The sequence below is a fragment of the Ambystoma mexicanum genome, chromosome 8 (genome assembly GCF_040938575.1).
Source record: "Ambystoma mexicanum isolate Mex_15411 chromosome 8, UKY_AmexF1_1, whole genome shotgun sequence".
Lineage (NCBI taxonomy): Eukaryota > Metazoa > Chordata > Amphibia > Caudata > Ambystomatidae > Ambystoma > Ambystoma mexicanum.
In genome coordinates this window covers 648,197,267-648,211,570 of record NC_090929.1, presented here as the reverse complement: position 1 = coordinate 648,211,570, position 14,304 = coordinate 648,197,267, and the positions used below count along the sequence as shown (strand labels likewise).

Genomic DNA, 14,304 nt, shown 5'->3' with positions numbered 1-14,304 from the left:
GTGTTGGTGTGAAGGAAATGGTTGCATCTGTTAGCACCCTTTTCTTTGTTGTGGGGAAGGATATTTTTTTGCTGCATGGCCACTTCCCTGCCTATGGCTCAGTGACCTCTACCTTCGGGGCCTTGCCCGTGCAGGTCCTAGTTAAGAGTTCGATTTAGCTGCCTGTGCTGTTACTAGCCTGACACCAAAGGGATACGTAATTACCCTGAAAACAAATCGGGACCCATTGCGAACTGGGAAGGGTAGTCAAGAGGTACGTCCTCTGAGGTGACCTAATACTTCCACTCGTCTGGCTATCTTGTTTTTTTGTCATATCTGCACAGGCGGACCACTTGTACCCATCACTGTATTTAGTAAACTGGAGGGCTCAGCAGCACCATTGGACTATTCTCGGTCGTTATATGGTTGTAAGTAACCTCAACCCTTCACCCAGCAAGTGGCATAAACTGAGCTACAAATTCCTGTGCCGAGTGCTGCCACCAGATGCACACCAGTACAACCTTCCCATGCTCAGTTCCAGCCTTATGCAATGTTTCATATGCCCATCCATGTAATATCCTAGTGTGGGCATGCACTACCAACATATTGACAAGTGCACAGGACCAAGCACAGTAAATTGTGAGAGCAATTATAAGCACAGGTGACCCCCCCCACCCCCCCAAACAGACCCTCAGCCCACCCCTTCGAATGGAGTGTCCTCCCACATATATTCCTCATCTTTGATAATCGATATCCAGCTTCAGCTGCTTGGGAAAAGAATTTCGGCAGAGGGCGCTGTGCATTGATGCGGTCGACTCAATGTCCCTTGAGGGCCTCTGTCTCGTGTACAATGACATCAAAGGTATATATGGCACGCGCAGCGCCCGTTGGCTTCAGTTTATCCGAGTAAGCAACCTCTTGGAAACTACGGCATGCTTGTTTGTTCTAAAAATCTTCACAATGTCTTCTTCCTCAACCCCTAATACCCCGAAGACCGGCTTAGAAGTGCCTGGACTGCGATTCTAAGATGTCGTTAACCGACCCACAGTTTGTCTGTGGTGTCTCAGGGTGGAGCATAGGACCTGTGCCTGCTCCAAATGCCATCAATGACAGGAAAGGCTCTGAAGGAGCAAAAGGGGAAATTTGTGGTAGGTAGAAATCCCCATCAACTACCCTGTTGACAAAAACTTTGTCCGATGAGCCGAGTCTCCCTGAAAAAAGGTTGAAAGATCAAGGTTGAGGAGTGGCTACGACCACTCCTGGAAAGAGGGGCCCCACAGGTTGCTTATTTCGTCATCTGACACCTCCCCAGAGAGGGTATCTTGTCCCATGAAAAGCTCCACACCTGCCGAATGGGAAGCATTTAGATCTGAACTGCTAAAAATATTTGAAAAGCAACAACCCTTGGCAAGTCATGCTCTTACTGCGACTTCCAAAGAAGCCGTTAAGGAAAGGGATCAAACCAAATCCTGCATGCCCGGGAGGGACAAAGGCCAGATCCTCACGATAGCTGCTGAGGCCTCGACAAGTTACCGAAGGATCTTTCGAGCCATAAATCCAAACATGAGTGGAGGTTGTCGACCTCCACGTCATTGAAGCTGAAAAACGTTTTGACGACACTTAGACCGCCAAGTTCAGCTTCTTAAGCCATCGATGCCTATCACAGACAAGACGTATATCCCTTTACCAAGGAAAGAGTATTTCAAATCTCACCTCAAATTGAGAAAAATGAGCCATCAGACAATTATGCACCTTTTGATTTGGTACAGGCTTATTTCGGAAGATTCTAGTTTGAAAGGTGTTTACCCCATTGGCCAATTGTAAATTATCATAGACCCCTCACCAGAGCTGAATTTTGGTAGAACTGAAGCTGGTGAGCATGCACATGCTTCATATAGACCACTAATGTCTAAAGTTATGGGTTGGGGTAGGCCTACCCTCCCCATTGAACAGGATGATCTGACGGACATCCTTGATGAGGGTCTGCAAATGGATCCTATTTTACCATTTCATATCGCTCTCCAAAAAAGGGTGGCAGCAAATTGGGAGACGTCTGAGACTAATCCGGCAATAAACGGAAACCTGACCAAAAAAATACTGCCCTTCCAGTAGTGACCCCGACTAGTTATCAAAACACCCCACTACAGAGAGTTTGGTGGTACAGGCAACTGGCTAATTCCAAGCTGGCAGTTTATCCAGCTATCCCTCCAGATGGGGATGACGACAGAGTAGATGCATTGGCAAGGAATTTCATTTCTGCAGGGAGCATGACTCTTGAGGCAACTCCACATGTGCCCTAGCAAAATTCTTATTCTCTATGGGACTGTATTTTGATGGCGGCAGAGCCTATTCCCGAGGGGGAGGAAAGACCCTGGTTCTTGGCTATTACAAGGAAGCCATGTGAGTCTTCAATCGGGTCTGGATTCTGCTGACCGCATCAGCAGAGCATTGGCAACTAGCACCGTAATATGCAGGTAAGGTAAGGTAACCCAGAAGGAGACTGCGCCCAATATTCAATACTGAAATATATTTATTTTCGTACAGAGTGCCCTTTAAAGATGACACGTGTTTCGGTCTGCCTTCAGACCTTTTTCAAATCAGGGCTATTATCCTATCATAGCACCATATGTTAATAAAAATAGATAAATATATATGAAAAATATATATGAAAAAACATTATATACAAAAGTTCACATTTTTATATTTCAAATACAATCCATTTTGAAGTTAATCGGATTTAAATAAAAGAAAAAAATAGAAATAAAAAATAGAAATAAAAAGCCAGACACAAAGAGGGTGGGGATAGGGGATGGATAAGTAAGGAATACAAAAATATACGTAAACAGTTAGTTAGAATTGTGCTAATTATTATGCATCCATTAAGGCCATAGGTAATGTTAAGTATTTTACCTTCAGAGTTCTATAATGCCCCTGTATCATTTTGATGGGTTAGATCCCTATGAATAGGAGAAAAATTTTTCTAAGTGTCATTCCTTTGACCCATTCATGAATTCAAGACAATATATATGTTATCATCACATTTATCCCATCAGACTGTGGAATGTAATAATACGTCGAAGATACTTCTGTACCTAGGTAAACTGTTACGTATTATTGTCACTACCAATATAATCGGTTTTCAAAAATGCGTCATATCGGAGTGCGGACTCCTCCAGATGACAGCTGTGCGTGTACCCGTATCGCGTACCCGTTTTAACTTGTTCTTATATAAATCTTGAATTTTTAGATGGTCTCTTACCTTGGCTCAGTCTCCGCGTCTGATCGCGTCTGCAAAAAATCTCGAGGGGGCGCCATGTTGGCGTCCTCTCTGTATATAGTAATTAGCCCAGTGTTGCTATGGTAGCTGACCTATGGTAATGTCCTTCCCCACTAACCATGAATTCTAGCACAGTTTACACTGTTCACTTCTCTTATTTGAGGTTATTGGCACTAAATGTACATTTTATCTCAAAAATAAGTTAAACGTCTTATAATATTTTTTTATTTTTTTAAGAAAAGTTCGAAGTAAAAGATAAGTACTTCGCTTCTATTATGCGTACTTCAAAATAGATTGTCAAGCCTCCATGCCTGTTTCCTTAGGCATATTACACTTGATTTGTGAGGAGGCCGGATGTATTATCAGCATACATGATTGCCTTCTTAGTGTTATTTCAGTTTTAATATATTATTGTGCTTAGTATTTCTAATGCTTGTTCAACCACAGTCTGGAGGCTATTATGATTAGTAATGCCCAATATTAAAGGGCGGGTCTGGGACCTTATTCCTTCCCAGTTACTATTTCCCTTTCTGTAGTGTATGCTAATGGCAACTAACATTATATAGTGGGCAAATCTCTAATCCTTTTTTCCTTTGATAATGTTCACGATAACAATGTCATAGTTTCAAATCATATCTGCATGTACAAAGTGAGACAAGTTACTACAGAAAAGACACCATTTCATTGTCTGTGTTAAGACCAAAGTTCGTGGTATTCAGTTTGCAAATTATTTTTGCCTCTGTTTGTCTTAGTTTCTTCTCCCTGTCTCCTCCTCGTCTTCCTAGTGTCACTTTTTGTAGACCAATAAACTTGATGTCTGCTTTATTGTCCATTTGATGCTTCTCTTGCCAATGACATGCCAACGGTAGTTTTGGATCTTGACTCCCAATCTTCGCCAGGTGTTCTCTAATTCGGGTTCTAAGTTCTCTGATCGTGCTTCCAATGTAGATCAAATTACACACACAAATGATACCATAGACCACATATTTTGTCCTACAATTGATGGATTGTCTTATCTTCAAGGTCTTATTGTTGGTGCTGCAAAATTCATCCGTTTTTGGGTGTGCATATTTGCACATTGTGCATGTCCCACATTTTCTGAAACCGTTAGTTGTTATTTTCATCCAATTGGATGTTCCCTCCCTATCTGGTTTTTCCGGTAAGTTTGAAGGGCTTAATTTATTTTTCAAAGTTTGCGCTCTTTTGAAAATGATCCTAGGTTTATCATCCACATAGTTAGCAATATTGTCATCCAATTTTAGAAGATACCAATGTTTGGCCAGAATTCTTTTTAAGGTCCTTTGGTCACTACTGTATTTAGTTATAAATGCAATGGTAGATTGGTCTGGTTCCTTGTTCTTTGGTAGTAGCGTTTGCTCTTGTGTTATCGATAAGCTTTTGTTCAGGGCTTTACTGACACATTGCTCCGAATATCCTCTATCCAAGAATCTTGCTTTTAGTAACTTACATTCTTCTTCAAAGTGTTCATTTTTTTGACAATTTCTTCTTGCTCTTAGGAATTCCCCTGACGGTATATTCCGGATGGTCGGTCTATGGTGGCAGCTTGCTGCGTGTAACGTGGAGTTCACTTCCGTGGGCTTCCTGTATGTACATGTTCTGATTTGGTTTTGTTCTATATAGATTGTAAGGTCTAGAAAGTTAATACTTTTTGCATCACATGCACCTGTAAATTCAATTCCCATATCGTTGTGGTTGATCCTGTTCAGGAATTCTCTGAACAACACTTCTGTTCCTTTCCATAATATTAGAACATCATCTATATATCTGAACCAATGCACAAGTTCTCTTCGGTATGCTTTGTCCTGATAGATAATTGTATCTTCAAAGAAGCCCATAAAAATGTTAGCTAGGGCAGGGGCATATTTGGTGCCCATTGCAACTCCCTTTATTTGTTTAAAGTATGTATTATTAAAGTTGAAGATATTGTATTCAAAAGAAGATTTCAACATTTCCTTTAACATTTGAATCTGGTGATACATTGATGCAGAGTCCTCCTTAAAGGTATGGTCAATTGCTTTTAGTGCCCATGTGTGTTGAATCGATGTGTACAGTGCCTTTACATCCAATGTTGCTAGTAGACAATCCTTTTCCCAACTCCAAGATTTAAGCTTGATGAGTACATCAGTTGTATCCTTAAGATACGCTTTCAATTTCATGGCTCTCGGTCTTAGGATGTTATCTAAATATTGTGAAATGTTTTCCGTTGCCCAGCCAATTCCATTAAGGATCGGTCTGCCTTCCGGTATAAGGTCGTAATCCTTATGAACCTTCGGTAAGAAATACATAATTGGTGTGGTAGGGTTTTTGACTAGGAGATAGCTCCTTTCATTATCCGTAAGAAGACCTTTACGGTGCCAATCATAGATTTTCAATTCCAAATTCTGTGTAATTTCTTTAATCGGATTTCCAGACAGTATTTCATAGCAACCCGGGATATTTAGGTGTTTCATAGCCATATTAATGTAATGTTCTCTATCCATAATAACAATATTGCCCCCCTTATCCGCTTCTTTGATTACTATGGAGTGGTCGGTCTCCAATTTGCGTAGGGCTTCTTGTTCTTTCCTGGTGAGATTATGTTACCCAGTGAGACGCGACCGTTGGTATACAACATAACTGCCTTTGAATATAAGGATACAACTATTAGAAAAATGTCGCCAAGTTAGACCCAACCGCCATAGCCAAGAACTTTTTGGAAAACCGTAATATGCAGATTTGCGTGGTTGTCTGGATTTGCGCTGGATGTACAATCCAGACTCCTCAATATGCTGTTTTGACTGGTCTCACCTTTTTGGCAACAAGGCTGACGAGAGCCTTGAAGTTGCAGACCTCAAAGGCGGCAGCCAAATCCTTGGTGGTGCTATTAGACAGCCTCAGCATTTTCACCTCACTGGACCGCCTTGGAGGGGTAGATCTTTCCGCTACTCCTCAGTTGGAAGAGTGAGAGGAATGTCTGGTCAAAGAGGCCAAAGTAGATTCCCTCGTGGTGGATGAGGCAGAGGTGCGAAGCCAGCTCAAGCAAGGGGCATCCTTACCATCAGCCGCTTTAAAACCTCCGAGGTCTTGAGTCCCAAAACACCAGTGGGAGGCAGGCTGTTCCAGCATCTGAAAGAATGGCCAGACATTACTTCGGATGCTTGGGCATTGGAAACCATAGCCCACAGTTACTGCCTGCCTTCCTTTCATTCAGAGACCTCAGAACCATCCACCGGGGAGCCACTCTTTGAAGGTTCCAAATCTTCTCCTTGTGCCGGAAATGTTGACCCTGCTAGAGAAAGGCGCTATAGAACCAGTGCCTGCAGCAGAAAGGAACAAGGGATGGTACTCATGTACAGCCAAACGTCTGGCGAGTAATATTTTTTTCGAGGGGATTGGGTCCTCCGACGTATTCCATATCTGACAGGTAATGTCCACAGCTGTGCTGCTTCGGAAAATCTTTGGCGCCTGCGTCGATGCGCCGTCCCTGAGGACCTCGGCCGACGTCACCCGATGTGATAAGTAGGACGCACGACGCCCATAGCCTCAGTTCCGTTTTTTCCGCGAACGTGTTCGCTTCGTGAATCTTGGTACGCCTCGACTCGTTGGAGTTTGCTGTTCTCTATTCTCGGTTCGTTGAGCCTGTTCCGTTTGTTGTGAAGACCTGTTCGTGGCAATATCTTTCTCGTCTTCAACCCCGCGTCCGGGCTTCAAGAACTGCGGGGACTGTGGGTCCAAGATGTCGGTCACGGAGTCGCACGACGCCTGCCTCTGGTGCCTTGGGGAGGCCCACGATACGGATGACTGTCGACTGCCAGTCGCTCACTGCAAAGGCCTTGCGGGAATGCAAGAAGAAGCAGCGGTCGGTAGGCCGGGTGTCTAAGCCCCGGAAGTCGAGGTCTGCGGGGCTTTCGACAGATGTCTCGAGGGGTGACTCTCCGTGTCGGAAGTCCGGTGGGTCTCCTTCCAGGAGTCTCTCGCCATTCCTCCGCCTCTTCGAGGCATTTCAGGAAGTGCCGGCATAGGTCGCCTTCCCCGTCCTCTTCCGAGGACTCCGCCCGTCGGCGGGTCGCTTATCCCTCCTTGCAAGCGACACTGGAGGAATGTGCTTCCTTCGGGAAGCAGATGCTAGCGATTCTGGAATCGCACGGCACCGGTCTGTCTCCGACTCCAAGTGGGGTCGGTCGGCACCGGTCGAGAGACTCCGCTTGTACGCCTTTGGGCACGAGTGGTCGGCACGGTTCGCGGGAGAGGTCCCGCTCGGACAAGGGTAGCTGTTCTCGCCATGCCCGTGCCAGGTCCCGGTCCTCGACGCGCTCGAGACCGTGTGATCCTGTGCCGTCTTCAAAGAAGGCGTCTACGCCTGTGGCGCCGAGGTTGTTGACGATTTCTCTCGAGGCTTTGCCTCCGAGGGGGGGGGGGGGTCGATGCCGTCTGTGCCTAGGTTGTTGAGAGACGCGCTCGGAGCTCCGGCTTAGAGGACTGTGTCGACACCTCCGATGCTGGTGGCGCTGCAGCTGATGTCGATGCCGATTCGCTCGACGCCTTTGCTGCCGGTGCCGTTTCGTTCAGCGCCCTCGACTGCCTTTAGAGGCGGTGGTGTCGGAGGGGCCCCGTGGCACGGGGTTTGCCCCTAAAAAGGCTATGGCTAAGGTCCGGCACTGCTTGGGTCCACAGAGGTCTTCCTCTCCTCGCCTGGAGTACATTTAAGAGGGTGATGAAGGCTCTGATGGTGGCCTGGTTCCGGTTACGGTTCCAGATTACCTTATCTCGGGCCATAGCCAGTTTGATGACCTGAGGCAGTCGCTGCATGATGCCAGTTGTCTGGACACCTCTCCGGAGGTGGAGTTTTGTCGGCCGGAGCCTGGCACTCATGCGGAATCTTCATATCGGCGCCTTATGTCTCGGGTTACAGAGTACTTGGGTTGGTCAGCTCCCCCAGGGAGTTCGTTCAGGATGATCTCAGACATCCTTGATCTCGGTCCACCCACTGACCCGGTTTTGCCTTTTCATATGGCTCTGCAGAGAAGGGTGGCGGCGGCTTGGACTGCTCCGGAGAGTCTCCCGGCAGTGGGCTAGTCTTTGTCGCGTAAATACCGTCCAGCCATTAGCGACCCCTGCTACTTGTCTAGGCACCCCACTCCGGAGAGTTTGGTGGTGCAGGCGGCTACGGCCCCGGCAAAGCAGGCGTCGTATCCTACCATCCCTCTGGATACGGACGACAAACGTTTTGACGGCTGGGCGAAGAAAGTGTTTTCTTCTGGGGGTATGGCGCTTCAGGCGGCCAACTCCATATGTGCCTTGTCTCATTTCACACACAATCTGTGGAACTGTTGCATTAGCGGCTGAACATCTTCCCGAAGGGGATGAACGTGATGGTTTCCTTGCTATGGTTCAGGATGGCAAGGATGCCGTTCAGTCGGGTTTGGACTTGGCGGATTGTGTCAGCCGGTCCATGGCGGCGAGCACCATAATGCGCAGGTTTGCGTGGTTGCAGAAGTCTGGGTCCGCTCCTGATGTGCAGTCCCGGCTCCTCAACATGCCCTTTGACGGTGAACACCTTTTTGGCAGCAAGGTTTACGAGAGCCTTGAGAGGTTGCAGACTTCCAAAGCTGCAGCGAAGTCGTTGGGCGCTGCAGTTCGCCAACCTCCGCCTTTTCGTCCTAGGGGACAACAATGGAGGGGAGGTTACTTTCGCTATTACTCGTCCTTCAGTAAAGCGAGAGGAGCTAGCAGTCAGAGGCCATCGTAAGAGTGCCAGAGGTGGAAACAAAGGTACTCGAGGTGCCAAGGCCGCTCGGGCAGTTGCCTCTTTGCCCTCAGGCTACGTCCCAGCCGCTACCACTCAGTCATGAGGCCAGGTCCCATGGTTTGCTGGTTGGGGGAAGGCTGGCGCAGCATCTTGTAGAGTGGGAAGCCATTAATTCGGATGTGTGGGTTCTGGAGATCATAACCCACGGCTACTGTCTTCCTTTTCGGCAGAGGCCTCACGACAATCCACCAGGGAACCTCTCTTTGCAGAGTTCGGATCCGCTCCTTGCGCAGGAAATTCAAGCCCTGCTGGAGAAAGGCGCCATAGAACTGGTGCCTGTAGCGGAGAGGAACAAAGGATGGTATTCCCCTTATTTTTTGATATCGAAGAAAGGCGGGGGATTGAGACCCATCATGGACTTGCGCGGTTTGAACAAACTCCTCAGGAAGGACAAGTTCAAGATGGTGACTCTTTCTCAAGTCCTCCAGGCCCTTCAACTTCAGGACTGGTTGGTGTCTCTCGACCTCAAGGATGCTTACTTTCATGTGCTGATCCATCCCAAGCACAAGAAGTACCTGAGGTTCGCGGTTGGCGACTCGCACTTTCAGTTTCGGGTCCTGCCGTTCGGATTGACCTCTGCCCCGAGGGTTCTCGCCAAGCTCGTGGTGGTGGCAGCACATCTCAGGAAAGGGGGATTCACGTCTACCCCTACCTGGACGATTGGTTGATCAGGGGGAGCTCTCCCGAGCAAGTCCTGGATCATCTGTCTGTCACCTGCCACTCCCTTCACAGGCTGGGCTTCTCCCTCAATTTAAAGAAGTCCCATTTGACACCAACGCAGAGGCTCCAGTACATCGGAGCAGTGCTCGACACGTCCCTGGGGCAGTGTTTTCCTCCTCGGGTGAGGGCTCTTCACATTCAGCAGATGGTGCAAAAGTTTCAGTTTGCCCAGAATCTCCCAGCGTCCGAGTTCTTGAGACTGCTCGGCCTCATGGCATCCTGCATTTTTCTGGTGCCAGAGGCTCATCTGCGGATGAGATCTTTGCAGTGGGCACTCAAGCTCCAGTGGTCTCAGTCCTCCGGCAGGCTGTCGGACCCTGTTCAGGTGCCGTCCTCGGTAGCCCGCGACCTTCTTTGGTGGGCCGTCGAGGGCAATCTGATGAAGGGGGGCCCCATTTTGGCTGCCCTGGCCGGAGGTGACGATCGTGACGGACGCATCCCTCACGGGATGGGGAGCTCATGCCAACGAGTTGACAGTCAGCGAGAGTCCAGACTCGATCAATCTGTTGGAGCCGAGGGCCATCAGGCTAGCCCTGAAGGCTTTTCTGCCGACTGTGCGTGGAAAGAGTGTCCTGATTCTAACGGACAACACGGTGGCCATGCACTACCTCAACAAAAAGGGGGGGGCAGGGTCACTTCCGCTGTGCAGGGAGGCGATGCAGCTCGAGTTCTGCGTCATCCAGCAGGAAGTTTCGATCTCGGCTGTTCATCTGGCCGGAGACGACAACGAGACGGCGGACGCTCTGAGCAGGCAGAGCATGATCTCTCACGAGTGGGAGCTGGCTCAGGAGATTCTCCTGGAGATCTTCGCCCTTTGGGGGACCCCTCAAGTCGATCTCTTCGCCTTCAGTGTCAACCGGAAGTGCGAAAGGTTTTGCTCGCGGGAATTTCCTCCAAAAGGAGCCTTAGGAGACGCGTTCGTGGTGGAGTGGTCGTTCCCACTGCTGTACGCGTTTCCTATAGTCCCCGTCATCCCGCAAGTGCTGCGGAGGTTATGGAGGTTCGGTTCCCGGATGATCCTCATTGCTCCGGCGTGGGCCTGGAGGACGTGGTACCCGGACCTTCTCGACTTGTCCATCTGCCCTCCACGTCGTCTTCCCTACCAAGACGATCTGCTCTCACGGGAGGGGGGGGGGGTTCAGGTTCTCCATCCAGAGGTCAGATCCCTCAATCTTCACGCTTGGCTTCTGAAAGGTTGAGGTATAAGGATTGGGACCTCCCTGAAGACGTGATGGAGGTGTTGCTCTCGGCCAGGCAGCCGGAAACAAAGTCTCTGTACCGTTGGAGAAAGTTCTGCGACTGGTGCAAAGTTCAGAATGTGGATCCTTTTCAATGTGACATTCCCATGGTTCTACAAAGGTAGCGGGCGCCCCTCTCTCGAAAGAACAGACTTGATAACCTGTTCAGTGGTTATTAACCACTTGAGAGTTCGCAGCCACTGCTTTTATCCATGTCCATATTTAAGCACTCGTCTGAAGAGTGTTCCTATTTCAAAAAAATTCCTTTAATTTCGCAGTTTTTGAAAAGACTCACTAATGTGTTCCCTCTGTCACCTTTTCTGGTGCCAGGCTGGGATTTGAACCTTATTCTTAAGTTTCTTATGGGTGCTCCGTTTGAGCCTTTACATTCTTGCCCCTTGAGGCTGTTAACTCTGAAAACTGTTTTTGGTTGCGGTTACTTCCGCTCGCTGAGTGAGTTACAGGCACTTTCAGTTAAGCCACCATTCACTGTTTCATAAGGACAGGGTTGCCCTTAGAGTTCGTCCTTCTTTTCTTCCGAAGGTTGGTTTCGGAATTTCATTTGAGCCAGAAGGTTGTTCTTCCAGCGTTCTATCCTCCTCCACATCCTGGTAAGGAAGAGGAGAGTCTCCATAGGCTTGATCCTCGGAGAGCGTTGAGCTTTTATATTTCGCGCATGTCCCGGGTCAGAGTGGACAATCAACTTTTCATTGGTTACGCTGGAAAGCGTTTGGGACAAGCTGTGACGAAACAGACTGTCTCGTAAGATTATTTTAGCTATCTCCGAGTGTTACCGCTTAGCGGGTAAGGACCCTCCAGCTGGCTTGCGGGCCCATTCTACCAGAGTAGTGGCTGCGTCTACTGCCCTGCAGAGGGGAGTTCCTATTAGTCACATCTGTGATGCAGCCACCTGGGCTTCAGTACATACTTTTGTACGTCACTATTCCCTCGATTCTATCAGAGGGCAAGATCTGGCCTTTGGCAAGGCAGTTCTCTATTCCGCAATTTGATTGGGCATGCTAAATTTGTATTCTAAATTCTTTCCCACCTCCTTGCTTGGTACTGCTTTGGGAGTCTGTCATAGATATGGAATACGTCGGAGGACCCAATCCCCTCGAAGAACAAGTTACTTTCTTACCTGGTAACGTTCTTTGGATGGGATGGTCCGACAACTTATTCCATATCGCTCCCTCCCTGCCTTCCCCGCTGCAGAATTTCTTTTGCGATTGCAGCTTGCGTTCCGCAAGGCCTTGTGTGTCTGACTGGCAGAAAACTGGTGGCACACGTTCTGGGGAAAAAACTAACAGAGGGTATGGGCGTCGTGCGTCCTACTTATCACATCGGGTGACGTCGGAGGTCCTCGGGGACGGCGCATCGACGTCATCGACGCAGGTGCAGACGCCAAAGATTTTCCGAAGCAGCACAGCTGTGGACATTACCTGTCATAGATATGGAATACGTCGTCGGACCATCCCATCGAAAGAACGTTACCAGGTAAGAAAGTAACTTCATCATTTATTACCACCTTTGTGAATAAGTGACTACAAGTGTCAAGTCTCTAGAGCTCTAAAGAAAAAAAGCGTTGGTGAAGCCACTGCTTAAGAAATTTTACTTGGATTCGGAAGGAATGAAGAATTACCAGCCGGTGGCTAATTTAATATGGCCGACTCAAATTTTAGCAAAGGTCGTGTGTAATCAATTTGAGGTGTTCATGGACAGACTGGACAGCTTACAGTTGGGGTTCCGTCCCTATCATGGTACGGAGACAGCCCTCCTGGCTGTACACGACCTGCTAGAGGCTGCGGATAGGGGAGGATCAACCATTTTGTTGATGCTGGACCTATTCACAGCCTTTAGCACTTAACCACCCGATTTATTTATTATTTTCTTTATTACATTTGTTATATGCCCAGACGCTGAGGTAGCACAGCGTAGTTAGACCATGGCAATATACAAGCTTAGAATACGGAAATACAGGACACTTTATAACGGTTATATACACATGGCATTTGAGCTAGTTAGGTTCTGTATTCATGTAGTAAGAATTGATTGAAAAGCCAGTTTTTAGTGACTATTTGAATAGTGGGTAGGAGGTTTCATTCTTGATATTAGTGGGAAGGGCATTCCAGTGCCTGGGGGCGAGAAATTTGAAGTGGATTCCACCTGCTTTTTTTTTTTGTTTCGTGGATGTCAATATTTTCGCTTATAGTTCGATCTGGGGAGTCTGGTGTGGTGTTTCTTGGTAACTGCGTTAAGGAGATATTTTGGTACTTTGTTGGTGATAAATTTGTGGGTGATGCTAAGGGGTTTGAACCATTTTCTGGCTTGAATGGGGATCCAGTTATTAGTTCTCCTGATATTAGTAATGTGATCAGAGTTTTTTTTTATACCTAATGCCGCTCGAAGGGCTTTGTTCTGCATAAGTTGGAGTTTGGCTAGATTGGTATTGGATGTGCCTAGGAAGAGGATGTTACAGTAGTCCAGTTTTGAGTAGGAGTGCTCTTGCTAGTGTGATAGTTATTGGCAGAGAGGAATTTACAGCTGAGGGAGGCGAGTTTGGCTATATATGAGGTGGAGGAGGCTAGGGTGTTGATTAGTTTGGTCATGGTTAAGGTGGCATCTAGGTATACAGTGTCTTCACTTGTTTAAGTACTGGGATTGTGGTACCATCAATGATAAGGGATGAGTAGACCTGCTGTAGGGAGGTGATTTTGGATGCAGAACCTAGTATGAGTAACTGTTTTGTCATCGTTGAGACAAGGCTATTTTTGGCCATCCAGTTTTGTATTAGTGAGTAGATTTTATTAATGAGTGTCCTGCTCATGAATCCCTGTTAGGGGGATAAGGATCTGCGTGCCATCTGCGAAATTGGTGTAGCTGACCCCTATAGCGTCCAGTGCTGCAAAGAGTAACTTGGTGTAGGCATTGTAAAGGGTGAGGGATAGGCAGGAGCCTTATGGGACGCCTTACGGGACTGGAAGGGTATCGGCTGCTTTTTTACCTATGGCCACCCTTGAGGTCATCTCTGCGAGGAAAGATTTGATCCAGTTTGTGGATTACGTTACAATGTATTTGGCACGTTGGAAAAGCATTGAGCAGGTGGTAAAATGGTTCGAATCTTTCCTTAGACAGATTTCAGATGGCAATACTGGATGGTTTCATCTCAGAAATGTTGGAGCTGTAATGTGGGGTGCCCCAGGGCTCTGCCTTGTCCCCCCCCTCCCTGTTCTTCAATCTGTACTTTCGCCCAGTCTTTACGATATTTGAGAAGTGTATGGCCT

At 47.7% G+C, this 14,304-nt stretch overlaps 1 protein-coding gene across 2 annotated transcripts in view; it reads left to right on the top strand.

Annotated features, from left to right (window-relative positions):
* The window catches only part of MICOS10 (mitochondrial contact site and cristae organizing system subunit 10), a 198,095-nt gene that overhangs the window by 147,815 nt on the left and 35,976 nt on the right, over positions 1–14,304 (top strand). The window contains exon 2 of one of the 2 annotated variants that reach the window (XM_069610385.1): positions 4,774–4,860. The exons of the other annotated variant lie outside the window; for it this stretch is intronic. Within the exon in view, the coding sequence (XP_069466486.1) occupies positions 4,774–4,860 (87 nt within the window). The remainder of the gene's footprint in view (positions 1–4,773; positions 4,861–14,304) is intronic. 2 annotated transcript variants of the gene reach the window in all.